Consider the following 13,677-nt stretch of genomic DNA (forward strand, 5'->3'; position numbering starts at 1 on the left):
ATTATGTTACAATTGTGTATTGGTAGCCTTGGCTGCTGGCTGGTGGACCGACTCAAGTACCCCAGAGGAGATTGAAAAATGGGACACATTTAGAAGAAGTTCCCAAATAGAGACGTGCCATCATCCCTTACCCCCATCCCTGATGTAGGTCAAAGGTTTGAGGTTGTGTAAAGCGCATACTGATTATATTAAAGAGAAGTTACCTAATACTGAATGTGGTCTGCATAAGCCCAGAGTTTTGGGGTTGGACTAGATGGATAATGAGATCCCTTCTACTCTGAAAATCACTGGTCCCTTAGCTTCCCTTACTATCTATAGTTCATTGAAGGATTTTGTACTCCTGAGATCTAATAAGAATACTTGTAAAGGTCTTAACATGGTGCCTAGCACGTAGTAGGTATTTAATAAATGCTTGTTCCATTCTTCTGAGACTGTTTAGCATATTGTACCACATATTTGTATTCATCTCTATTATCTGCCCTTGTTTCCATCTATAATGTTGTTAAAAATCTGTTGGGTTGATTAGTTCCCTAGGCATCCACATTGGTCTTTTTAGACAAATCCTTCTTTTCCTCCTCATCAGAATTATTTCTCTTTAGAATGGGGTAAATTATCTCGCATAAAAGTGGCAAGAAAAAGCAGTTCTCTAGGAAGGGAAGAGAAGGCAGGTGAGGGGGAATGAGTGAATCTTGCTCTCACCAGATTTGACCTGAGGAGGGAATACCATACACACTCAATTGGGTATCTTACCCCACAGAAAAGAAGGAGGAAGAAGATAAAAAAGGAGGGATGATAGAAGGGAGGGCAGATGGGGGGAGGAGGTAATCAAAAACAAACACTTTCAAAAAGGAACAGGGTCAAGGGAGAAAATTCAATAAAGGGGGATAGGTTAGGAAGGAGCAAAACGTAGCTAGTCTTTCATAACATGAATATTGTGGAAGGGTTTTACATAACGATACGCATGTGCCCTATGTTGAATTGCTTGACTTCTTAGGGAGGATGGGTGGGAAGGGAAGAGGGGAGAGAATTTGGAACTCAAAGTTTTAAAAACAGATGTTCAAAAACAACAAAAAAAAAGTTTTTGCATGCAACTAGAAAATAAGATACACAGGCAATGGGGCATAGAAATTTATCTTGCCCTACAAGAAAGGAAGGGAAAAGGGGATGGGAGGGGAGTGGGGTGACAGAAGGGAGGGCTGACTGGGGGATGGGGCAACCAGAATATATGCCATCTTGGAGTGGGGGGAAGGTAGAAATGGGGAGAAAATTTGTAATTCAAAGTCTTGTGAAAATCAATGCTGAAAACTAAATATATTAAATAAATTTTTAAAAAAAGAATTATTGCTCTTTCTGAATCCAGAATTTAATTTTTGATAAATACCCATCCCTCTTAAGCTGACTTCCCTTGTAAAGGTCTTGAGGGTGGGTGCCTCAAGCTGACAGAAACATTTTGGAAAAGAAATATTAGCATAAAATGCTAGAGGTCCTTAAAAGAATGGGCATGTAAAAATGCACCTGAGATGTGCAGATTTGAAGAACTTGCTTCTCTGACTTGGAGAAGCAAAAATGATGTAGTGAAACTAGTTTCCATTTAGGCAGTTGCTTTTCATTCAATCTGTAGAATTGCTCACAGGATGGCATGACCCAAAGAGTTCAGTCCGAAGATCTTTAGCTCCCTGCCAATGCATCCCAGTGAAGCTCAGAATCTGGAGCCAAAGAACAGCATGTAATCTCTACTTGGAAATTGAAAGAGCATTGACATATAGAGAGCATTCATCTCCTATGTTGAAGTCTATAGGGGAAATGACCCAAGGATCTGTCCTTGGTGCTGTTCTCTTTAGTTCAGCAGTGTTGTCAGTGCACAGTTAATTTGTTGGTTGGCTGAGACAGGATTCAAAAAGATTTTAAATAGTTCAAGATGGGCCAAATATAGCAAGATAAAATTTAATATGCATAAATATAAACTGCTGCAATTGTTTAAAAAATAACCTGGACAATACTGGATTGAGAGTTGTGGCTATACAAATAGTATCCATGGGAAAGATCTGGGGATTTTGGTGGTCTGCATAATACTAACAATAATGATAATATCTTAGTCCGTATTAAGAAATCATGCTGTCCAGAACAAGGAAGGTTATAGTCCCACTGTACTCAGACCATGTTTGGAATATTGTGTTCAATTCTATACACACGTCTCAGGAAGGATATTGAGGAGACTTGGGACCACTCCATACCAAGACTTGTTTGAAAGAACCAGGGATGTTTAGCTTGGAGAAGAGAATACTCAGTATGGGAGTGGGGAGAGAGAGGACGTGATGGTTTTCTCAAAGTATTTGAAAAACCATCATGTGCAAAGAAGGATTGAACTTATTCTGCTTGGCCCTAGAGGGAGCAAGTAGTTAGAAGTTGTAGAGGGGCACATTTCAGATAGCTATAAGGAAAATCCTTCCAATGTTAGAGCTCTATAAAAAATGGAATGGGCTATTCTAGGGTTTCCCAACAGTTGTTCAAAATGAAGCTAAACATAGCGGGTTTTTTTTTTCCAGATAGGAGTTACGCCAGAGAGCCTCTGGGGTCCCTTCTAATTATGAGATTCTGTGATTCTGTGAATTCTCTAAACCTTTTGAAATCCATTCTCCCCATATCTAGGGTACATGTCAGACTATATCAAACTTCCCTCTCCTCTGTCACAAATTCTAAGATGGAATGGTCATTTCTCCCTAAGTTTATCATAATTTCTCTTCCAGCAACTAATTAATTCTCATTTCTAAGAATCAGATCCATAACAGAGATTGCTTTCTTGGCCTTTTGAAAGATGAAGTTATCTTAAAGGTAAGTTATTAAATTATTAATTTCTGTTTTTACCAGAGAGAAAACTTCTACAGATGTCCGGAGAATTGAATTCCTTCTATCGCTACTGTATTGTGCCTAATGCCAGGCTTTAAGTTTCTTCCCCAAACTATTCTGTTTTGTCCTTATAGTTTGTAGTATGTCTTGAGGAAAATATACTTCCATTCCTGTTTATGTTTATCTTCACCCTAATGCTTTTCACCATGCTTCCTATCTCTCATGTATTTGTTCACAGTATACTACAATTAATATTCTACTTTCAATTTTATTTCTCTCTCTTTTGATTTTCAAGAATCTTATTTTGGTGTTTAGTTGGGAATTTTTAATTTGTTCTTTTTCAAAAATTTTTTATTATATGTCCAATTTCTTGATTTGCTCTTTCTCTCAATGTGAGTATTTAGAGATACAAATTTTCTACTAAGTCCTGCTTAGGTTGCATCACACAAATTTTGGTATGTTTTCTCTCTGTCATTATCTTTAATGCAATTATTAATGTTTCTATGATTTGCTCTTTTAGCCATTCATTCTTTAGATTAGGTTATTTTCCAATTAATTTTTAAACTGTACCTCTAAGACCCTTTATTGAAGGTAATTTTAATTGCATTGCAATCCAAAAAGGGTGCATTTAATATTTCTGCTTTACCACATTTGTTTGTGAGGTTTTTCTGCCCTGATGCAAGGTCAGTTTTTGTGAAGGGGCCATGTACAGCCAAGAAAAAGATATACTCTTTTTTATCTCCATTCAGTTTTCTCCAGAGGTCTCTCATATCTAACTTTAATAAAATTCTATTCATCTCCTTAACTCCTTTCTTATTTATTTTACGGTTAAATTTATCTAGTTCAGAAAGGGATAAATTGAGGTCCCCCACTACTATAGTTTTGCTGTCTATTTCCTTCTGTAACTTATTTAACTTTTCCTTTAAGAATTTGGATGCTGTGCTATTTGGTGTGTATATGTTTAGTATTGATTTTACTTCATTATTGGTGGCACCTTTTAGCAAGATGTCACTTCCTTGTTTATCTCTTTAATTAGACATATTAGTGGTCACATTAAAAATATGTAATTTATCTTATGCATCTGTTATATAACATGCTGCATATGTCATATATATGAATATATAGTGACCTGTGCAAATAACTGCAACATAAAATTGACTTATTAAATACTTTTAGCTCTCAGGGCATTAAGCCAAAATAATTCAGATTCACTGAGCCTTTGTCAAAAACCTGATATATTCAGAGTAACCCACATTGTGCTAAGGCCCTAAATACTAGATTGAAGAGTTCGCATTTTATATGGTATGTAGAGAGCCACCATAAATTTTCAGTGTAATGAAAATTTGTTCATAAGATTTTGTGGTAGATTATATTTTATATATATATATGTATATATATGATGGCTTGGGAACCAAAGATGGAAACAGAAAGACTAATTAAGATTTTGTTGAAGGAATCCAGGTGTGAAGTATCATAGGCCTAGACAAAGGTGTTGGCAGCGGATGTGAACATTAAATAAGAGTATAAAATGAATTCAGCAGCTGTTCCTGACTCCCACTTCCATAAGTAGTTTGTGATGGATATTTCTGATTTTAATACTTGTAACTGTTTTCCTTCACTCTGCTCGATCATGTTCAGTCTCTTTTAACCTGTTCTTTGAGCCTGCAATTTGTTAACTCCAATACAGTTTTCCCTAAACAGTAGTACTTTCTCTTTTAAAAAAAAAAATTGGAGCACATAAAAACACAAGAGGAAAAAAAAACCTCTCTTACTCCCTTTCTCTCCTGTCTCCTCTCCCTACCTCTGTCCTTCTGCTTTTCCTCTCATTTTGTCCTTCTGCTCTTCTCTGCCTCTACCCTTCTCTTCCTCTCTCCCTCTTTTTTTCTAGACATACTCACACGTACGTCTCCCCAGCAATACAGTAGATTCTTACACATTCACTCAAATCTGTTTCCCTGAGAAAGCATAACTCCTATAAGCACAGCATTTCCACCCTTGAGCAGTGGCACTATGAGCTTCATGGTTGGGGGAAGTATAGTTTGTAGGGACCTAGGGAACCAGGCCAGGGGAGCTGGGGGCTTGAACCCTGGCCAGAACTGGCATGTGATGTGAAGGGCTGGCTCTGGATGCCAGGGAGGTAGACTAAGGTTTAGGCCTTGGTCTTCAAGGCTCTGTACAGAGTATGAAAACTATTTTCACTGTGCACATCACATAATAGCCATTGCTTGATGAAATATAGCAATTAGAAAACATAGAAGGGAGTACTAGTAGAATGGAAGAGGAGGTCTAAGAATGCATGATTTAATTAACTCTATGAAGTGAAAGATAATTAAAATTTAAAGTTTTCACAGATAGTTTGGAAATAGAAGAAATATATTTTGCTTTTTTACAACTTAAAAATTCAGAATGGATATATTTTAAAATGAAAAATGGATTTTAAGAGATTTAAAAAGTGAACATTGAGTGTTATATAAAAGCATTAAAATACTCCAGGGTATATTTTATTGGTTCATTTACTCACAACCTTGTCCTTCACATTATACCCAAGGCATGTATTAATGAGCTAATAAAACATGCCATGTCATGTTTTACTGCTTGTTGGGCATCTGTTAGCACTAACATCAGTCACAAATCCAAGACTTTGATGATGGCAGTGGTGATAATGATAAATACCTATAATTTTACTGACATCTTTTTTTCTTTGAAGTAGACAATCTCTCTTAAATCATCCATTGAACATGAAAATGTTGAAATTGATTCAGAATTAAAGCCTATTGTGTGACTGTCTTCAGGAATGATTTAGATTCAAAGGAGAATAGAAACAAGCAAACTTAGCATGAGTTGAGAGCACTACAGATCAGATGGAGGAATGTCAGCTTGCATCAGAATAGGTCATGATGTGAAGGCTGCTGTAAATAAAGAAAAGATAGAAAAGTTATGGTTGCTAAATGTATCCATTTTTGATTAACTAGGCCATCGAGTTCAGAATGGGTCAGATCTGTGTAGGTTTTTGTTTTGTCGGAAGGGAAGGGATAGTATTAAATTTAAATCTGTGCAGAATTTGGGTGGAAGCTATACAAATTATTAGCACCGCATGACAACTTTAAAAGATAGTTAATTTTACTTGGTATTAATAGTAAATCATATTTCTGTAATATTTTGAGTTTTACATACTACTTGAAAGGTCAGTTTGTTTGCTTATTTAAACTGTTTAAAAGACTACGAATAGGGGCAGTTAGGTGGCTCAGTGAATAGAGCAACTGGCTGTGGGAGTCAGGAGGAACTGAGTTCAAATGTGGCCTTACACACTTACTAGTTGTGTGACCCTGGGCAAATCGCTTAACCCAGATTGCCTCCAAAAAACCAAAAGCAATTAGGAATGTAATAACAGAATATTTTCTGAGAACAGGTCCATGACATAAATAAGGTTCAAAGACTAGGAATAGGGACTATATTTCACTGATTTTCAGGACTCTTTAATGAGGAAACTCTCTACTAATGTTGGCATTTTCTCTGCAACTTAGAGTCTTAGAGTTGCTTAGAGCACTAAAAGGCTAAGTGACTTACCTAGGGTGATACAGACAGTATGGATCAGAGGCAGGTCTATCCGACTCCAACTCCAGCCCTCTTTTCCCTGTGCCTCTAATAAAGAATAACTGTTGGGCAGCTAGGTGGCCTAGGTAGCTTCTAGGCTTGGAGCTAGGGAGACTCCTCTCCCTGAGTTCAAATCGGGCTTCAGATACTTACTAGCTATGTGACCCTGGGCAAGTCACTTAACCCTAAGTGGCACACTGAGTGGAACACTGGCCCTGGAGTCAGGCGGACCAGAATTCAAATCTGGCCTCAGACACTTGACATACTTACTAGCTATATGACCTTGGGTAAGTCATTTAACCGCAATTGCCTTGCCTTCCCCCCTCCAAAAAAAAAATGAGCTAACGTAGGAAGTGGCAAACATTTGAATCTTTGCCATAATGGATACAACTGAAAATGACTGAACAATAAATTCTAAATATTTCAGAAATTTGTGATTTCATCGGTTTTGTTGTTACTTCAATTGATGTAGTAGCAACTCTTCTTTAACTTAAGGGAGCGTCTTCAGGATTTTCTTGGGTCAAAAAATCCTTAACCTTGCAGCTAACCTCGTGAGTAGCCTCTCAGAACTTCACCTAGGTTGGGCCTCAGGCCTGTGTGCACAGTGCCTGGCACACAGTAAACCTCGAATATGATGCTTCTTGACTGAATGAGTGAGTTGTCAACTGATTGACTGTCACTAACTGTCCCTGAAGCCTCTTCAGCTTGGCAGGCAGGTACTTCTGAATCTTATGTGCCACTGCCCATCTCCACATCGTGTTACTAGAGAGACCAACAAAGAAATTGGTGCCTAAAGGCAACAAGAAACATGGGACCCCGGGTCATCTCATCTCATAGTGTACATGATGAGCATAAGCAGAAAGATTACGGTGAAGATAGTCGCAGTCTATATGCCAGTAAGTGTTGCAGAGGTTGAAGGATTCTGTCACAGGCCTGGCCAAGTCATTACATACTTCAGTACTAAGTGATTTCAGGACAATGATTGGCATAGGAGCGTAGGGCAGAGATTGTGTTGGAAAGAGTGGCCAAGGTTTGAGAAGTGGAAAAGGACAAAGATAGGTTAGACTATCTAGGTAACTCCTCTACAGTATATCATAAAGGAAGCTGGGTGGCACTGTGGACGGAGCTCTGGAAAACCTGAGTTCAAATCCTACTCCACATACTAGCTGTGTGACCTTAGCCAAGTCACTTAACCTCTACCTCAGTTTCCCTCTTTGTAAAGTGGGGATTATGGTTGCGTCTACCTCCCAGGGTGGCTGTGAGGGTAAAATGAGATAATATTTATAAAACATTTTGCAAATCTTAAGATACTGTATAAATAGTAGCTATTATTATTACTGTTATTATTTTTTCATTATGGTTTTGTAAGAGAATCAGAAGGTGCAAGACATGGTAAGCATCAAGCAACATCACGGAATATAAATTTGTATACCTTAGTGGACCGACAACAATGGGCAGAAGGACTAATTACTGATAGGTGAATGAATGAATGAATGAATGAAAAAGCATTTCTTAAGAGTGTGCAATGCGTTAAGTGCTAAAGATAGAAAAAGAAAATCAAAACAGTCAATTTTCTCAGGAAGTTTACATTCTAATGGAGGAGAAAACACATGTGAGAGTTTTTAGCTAGAAGTCAGATGGAAAGGACCACTGTGACAAACAGATGGTAATACATCTTCTTCTATGTCATTTCCATTAATAAAACCCTATCCATTTCTGTTGTTGAACCGTTTAACAGAGTCAAGGACTTTGGTGGTGACAAGTCATAAAGGCGTATGTATAATCGTGTCATTGATACCTATTAAGACTATGAAATCTCTCTTGGCAACCCAAATGAAAAAAATGAAGAATATATAATTATTAAACAAGCCAAGTTCTTCCAAGAAGTATGAGTCAAACAATATGCCATCAACTTCAAATGTAGATGAATAATGAAAATAACGTAAATATCAATAAGTATTTTGTAGCTTTCATTTTATTCTTTTCAATAAAGACAATTCATTCCATTCATAATTGTGATTAAATGTTTATACTTTTACTGATATATGGACAAATTTACATAAATTCATCCCCAAATCCTTAATTAGGCCATGTACTCCAATTTTAGGTTCAAAGATAGTCTCCCTGTAAAAGTAAGCAACCATCTCAGAGATTCTTCCAGATCATGGGTTCATAGATTTGTGTCTGGAAGGGACCTTAGAGACCATTGAATCCAAACCCCTTATTTTGCAGATAGGGAATTGAGGTGTAGAGAGATTAAGGAATTTGCCCAGCATCTCACAGTTACTAAGTGTCAGAGGCAAGATTGGAACTCAAGTCTTCCTAGTGCCAGAGCCACCTTTACACTACCTAATCCTTTCTGAGAATTTTGTTGGCCTTCTAACTTCAGTAACTTACAATGTGGAGCTTAGAATATAATCCAGCCTGTTCACACATTTGTCTCTCTGAAGGGTTATTCAGAATGGAGCCACCATGAATATGGAAGGTATCTTATACATTTTGTAATGAAATAGTTAAGTATGAATATATTATGGTTTTTGTATGGATATACATGGCATTTCAGCAAAGTGTGTACGCAGTTAGCAACTTAGGAACATTAATTTGTAAAGAAAACATTAGAGCAATATTAGTTCTAAGAAAAAAGGGTTCAACATTTCACCATCAGCTTCTTTATTAAGAACACTATATTACAAGCTGACAGATGTATGTTTGTATATTTCTTCATCCTGTCTGTCTTTCAAGGTAATGGCTTCCGAGATAACCTCTGCCACAGACTTATTATATCCCTGTGAAATGGGTCTGTCGTTTGATGGTTGTTTTAAATTCATGTCTCCAACAGCTTTTCACTTAAGTTCCATTTTCTATTCACATCATAAAATCTACTGTTCTTTCTTCTTGTGCCTCTGACATGGTTCTGCCATTCTGAATTTCTTTCTTTTATCTGGTTTGCAACTGTGTGAGCATAAGGTCAGTGACTTGTTAAAAAGTTATAAAGTAGTTCAGTGGTAGAGACCTTAAATCTCAAGATCCTTAATCTATTTCCCTATTTGCTGGGTCATTGTAAGCCTCTCATGTGTTGCTTGATCCCAGTGTGTAATAAATGTGAACGAGAGAACAATCCAATGGTTTCCATGGTTGGAATTTTCTTGCTACCTAAATTGTTCAATGATAAATGCTCTTCTGAACCCCACCCCTAATTGTGTTCTAGAAACCTCATATGTGTTTCTGTTCTTCCAGAACTGGTTTTAAAAGAAAGGGAAGGTAGGAAAAAGAAAATGGATTTTTGGTCATTGAAATAATTGAATTTAATTTGGAGCAAAAAAATACATGAAGGTATGCATAGCTCTTTTCTAAAAATTAGAAATTCCATTGAGGTAAATGCTATTAGTGATCTTTTTATGTATTCTGCAAAGCAAATCTAGAATAAATATTAGTAAAATGGCACAGAAATCTAATACAATATTACAAGATACGTATAAAACCCAGATTATATTTGCTCCTATCACCTTCCTGCCTACAATGTATAATGGAGTGTCAGTAAGCAATGAATTTCAGTGTAATGCTCATCTTAGCGTTTTCTTTGCATTTCAGAATTCCGATACATTTCCCATTAGTCACATACTCTCTTTTGCCCTGTAACCTAGCACCCTGTAGCATGTACACATGACAGACAGATTAGAGATTAATGAAGGGATTAAATTTCATTTGTTACCAATTTCTTTACAGATAATAGCTTAGTGTTTATTTAGATCGTATTCATAAATATACCATAATACTTCAATAAACCAGGCAATGGTTAGATTCTAGTTTGTTGAAATTTCAAACTAAATGAGGATTGTTGGAAAATGTTTTGTTTAAACCTTTTATTTTTAAAATTTCTCAAGTGTAATAGTCTCCTGATTTGGTAAGTTCCATATGCTGAAGGTGTCACTCTTTAATAATTAAAAATTTTAGAGTGCCTGAGGTTCATTATTCTGAACATGAATTCAAATTTTACAGTATTGTCATTTTAGAAGGTGTTAGGTCTAGGGAATCCTTTTTTTTTTTCTGTAGAGAGTGGGTGATCCACAGAAGAATGAAATGAGGACTACCAAGCCAAAAATTATTTAGTAAAAAATTTTTTAAGCAAAATAGAGAATAGTCTACTTAGCAACTTTCAAAAGTAACAGCAGAAAACAAAAAGCTCCTAATAAAGGAAACAAATAATTTTAAAATGGACTTCAGTTCTCTATTATTGCCACAAAGGCAGGAGATGAAGAAAAGGGAAAGGAATAGAGGGAGGAAGAGTGAGATACAGACCGATAAGTAAAGACAAAAAAAAACAAAGGGGGCAGTAAAGACAACTCATTACTATTTACTACTGTTCTTTTTTTTTTTTTAACCTACACATTACACAGTAGATAAGCATGGCTTGAAGTTTTTATTAAAAATGTTTGGAACCATAAATTTATTGAAATCCTCTCTCTCCCCCTCATGTTCAATGGAGATATATGCTGACTTTCCCCTCTGAGTAATGGCAAGTGTGTCATCTCATTTTACAAAGCAAAAGACTGACTTTTATAGAATAGCATCCCTCTTATATGACTTGGAGTAGTGGTGAAAACACAGGATTTGAAAACAGAAGTTCATTTTTTCGTTCCATGTCCCCTATCGATAAGTCACTTTATTTGTCCAAGACTTGATTTTCTCATCTGTTGAAAGGATATTTGTACTACCTGCCTCCCAGAAATTATGTGAGGAAAGCTCTTTTTAAATGCTAAAGCACTGTGGGAATATAAATTATTAGTATACTCCTTTCAAAAATAATACTTATGATGCAACTTTGTTATTATAGTCATAAGAAAGATTAACTGAATTTATCACCAGATCTCAACCCTAAATTAAAAGTTCTCCACCCTTTGTAAAAGACTGAACTGAATTATAGGCTAAGATCCAGAATATAAAATCATAGCATCACAATGCTAGAGTTAGAAGTGACCTTCAACATCCTCTCATCTGACCTCCATATTTTACAGTTGAGGAAACTGAGGCTTGCAGACGTTAAATGCTCTGCCTGAAATCACAGACTCTATAAGTGACAGGATGAGTTCTTGAACCCAGACCTTTGTGACTCTAAATCCAGTAATTTTCCTGTTCTTCCCAGAAAGCACTTTTTTTTTAAAAGGAGGTGTTGCTTCCTGGACTAAATCCCTGGTATAAACTTATTTTCATACTTGCTCTTCCCCTTCAAAGTGGAAATGAGTATTTTTTTAAAATAATAATTATTAAGGGTTCTGGTTGGTCAGGGTTTTAAAGTAAGTTTGTGGTATGGGATTAAACTTCAAATAATAGTTCTTTTTCAGTTTGCTTTATGTTGAACTTTATGGTTTTTATAGTTTAAAGATGAAAGCAAGTATCCATAGATTACCTGAAAGCACGCAATCACCCCCCCCCCCATGTCTTAATATAGCAACTGGCCTTCGTGTATTTGTATGAAATACTCCATGCCTTCTATACTGTGGGACCAGAGGATTTTTTTTTCATGATTCCCTTGTCCTCTTCTTTCTCATTGGTAGTTGCAGTCTTACACGAGGTTTCATAGATTTGGGAATGCAACAGAACTCTGTCTACAAAGAGGTTGGTTCTGAGCCCCACCGTGTTGCTTCATTTTACTCAGTTTGTTCTGGGATATCCATTTAAAGGTAACATTTCCCTGGCTCTGAAACTGACATTTACCACAACATTTCCTTCAGTTTCTACCTTCTCTATTGTTTTAAAAGCAGTGACTGGTTTACTTGAGGTCAAGTCTTGGCATTTTTCCTTTTATCACCTGAAAGTGAGAAATAGTTTGTGGTGTTTGTTGCCCAGTCCTATCTTCTTCAAGAGCTGAAACATTTGAGCCACTTAAAAAAAATTTTTTTAAGCTTTTTCATCTTGGCTTTTGTTGCATTTTCAGGAAAACTGTATCACAGATGATATCGGAATATCGACTTGGAAGGAGCAGATTTTCCTCTCCCATAGTGCCTTGCTAGCAAAAAGCTGCCAAGCTGCAATGGAATTAGCAAAGCATGATACTGAGGTCCAGGATATGGCATTTCAGTATGGAAAGCACATGTCTATGAGTCATAAGGTATTGGCACACCCTTTCTCTTTATCCAGTGTTTAAATAACTAAAATGACATATGGGAAACCTTTTAGTACTTAATGACCTTCTAGGTTTCAAAAATGTTTAGCATGTACTTAAGACTCATCAATCATGTAATCATTATCTGTTATATAATATAGACAGTATAGCATGATAGTATGTACTTTTCATAAAAAACCATCATTTATTTACACCATATTTGGAACGTCTTTCTTTTCCTACTACCTTAAGTGGCTCCTGACAGAACTACTGGAAATTATGAAATAATGAGTAATGCTGCCATTCACAAAATTGGAAGGACATTCACAAGAAGATGGAAGTTTTTGTTATTATTCCTTTATGGCTGCTTGCAAATTAGAAATTGGGGGAAGTTAGTGAAAGCTTAGAGGTACATTGAGAAAAATGAAAACGCTTTAGTTCTAATTGCTGCTTTTTAATGTGCAAAATTAAAGCAAACACCCTGAGATTAGCAGTTGCAGGGTTCATTTTTTTTAAATCTGTAATTTCCAAATATATTTAATAGTATATATCTCACAGATGCTACTCAAGCACCGTACTGGAGAAAATAGTTTTCATGGGGGGTGGGGGTGAGTTTTTCTCTTGCGATAAAACTAAACGGATTTGAAGAGAATATTTATAAAATATGTAGAATTTTATCAAGAAAGGATGTTTCCCAAATCCTTGCTTCTAATTTTAAAAATAAATAAAAGCTAGAAGGGAATTATAAAGGGGAAAAAATAGCTTCTGATGAATTTGAAGGTTAGTATATTTCAAAACATTCATCTACAAAACATTTTTATCTAAAAAGTCCTTTCTTTAGTCTTTTTCAGTTGCAGTAATGTCTCTTCTCATGACTAAAATATACTAGTTATAACTGTTTCAGGTTACAGTGTTCTAACATAACTCTTTTTGTCCATTCTCTCCAGATAAACTCTGACCTCCAGCCTTTTATTAGAGGAAAGTGCGGTGGCTCCATAGCATTTAATTTAAATTCAGCTCCTGTAGTCTTACATCAGGAGTTTCTTGGAAGAGAAATGTGGATTAAGCAGATCAGAGAGGTAACCTAAAATTAATTCTATATAGAGTGATGCTAGTAGTGTTTGACTTATTTC

General features: G+C 36.2%; 1 protein-coding gene across 1 annotated transcript in view; it reads left to right on the forward strand.

Moving 5' to 3' along the window:
* PDSS2 (decaprenyl diphosphate synthase subunit 2) overlaps window positions 1-13,677 on the forward strand; it is a 287,396-nt gene that overhangs the window by 210,746 nt on the left and 62,973 nt on the right. Inside the window, exons 5-6 of the mRNA XM_036767627.1 lie at window positions 12,377-12,550; window positions 13,492-13,623. Coding sequence (XP_036623522.1) covers window positions 12,377-12,550; window positions 13,492-13,623 — 306 coding nt within the window. The remainder of the gene's footprint in view (window positions 1-12,376; window positions 12,551-13,491; window positions 13,624-13,677) is intronic.

This window comes from Trichosurus vulpecula, chromosome 7 (genome assembly GCF_011100635.1).
Source record: "Trichosurus vulpecula isolate mTriVul1 chromosome 7, mTriVul1.pri, whole genome shotgun sequence".
NCBI lineage: Eukaryota > Metazoa > Chordata > Mammalia > Diprotodontia > Phalangeridae > Trichosurus > Trichosurus vulpecula.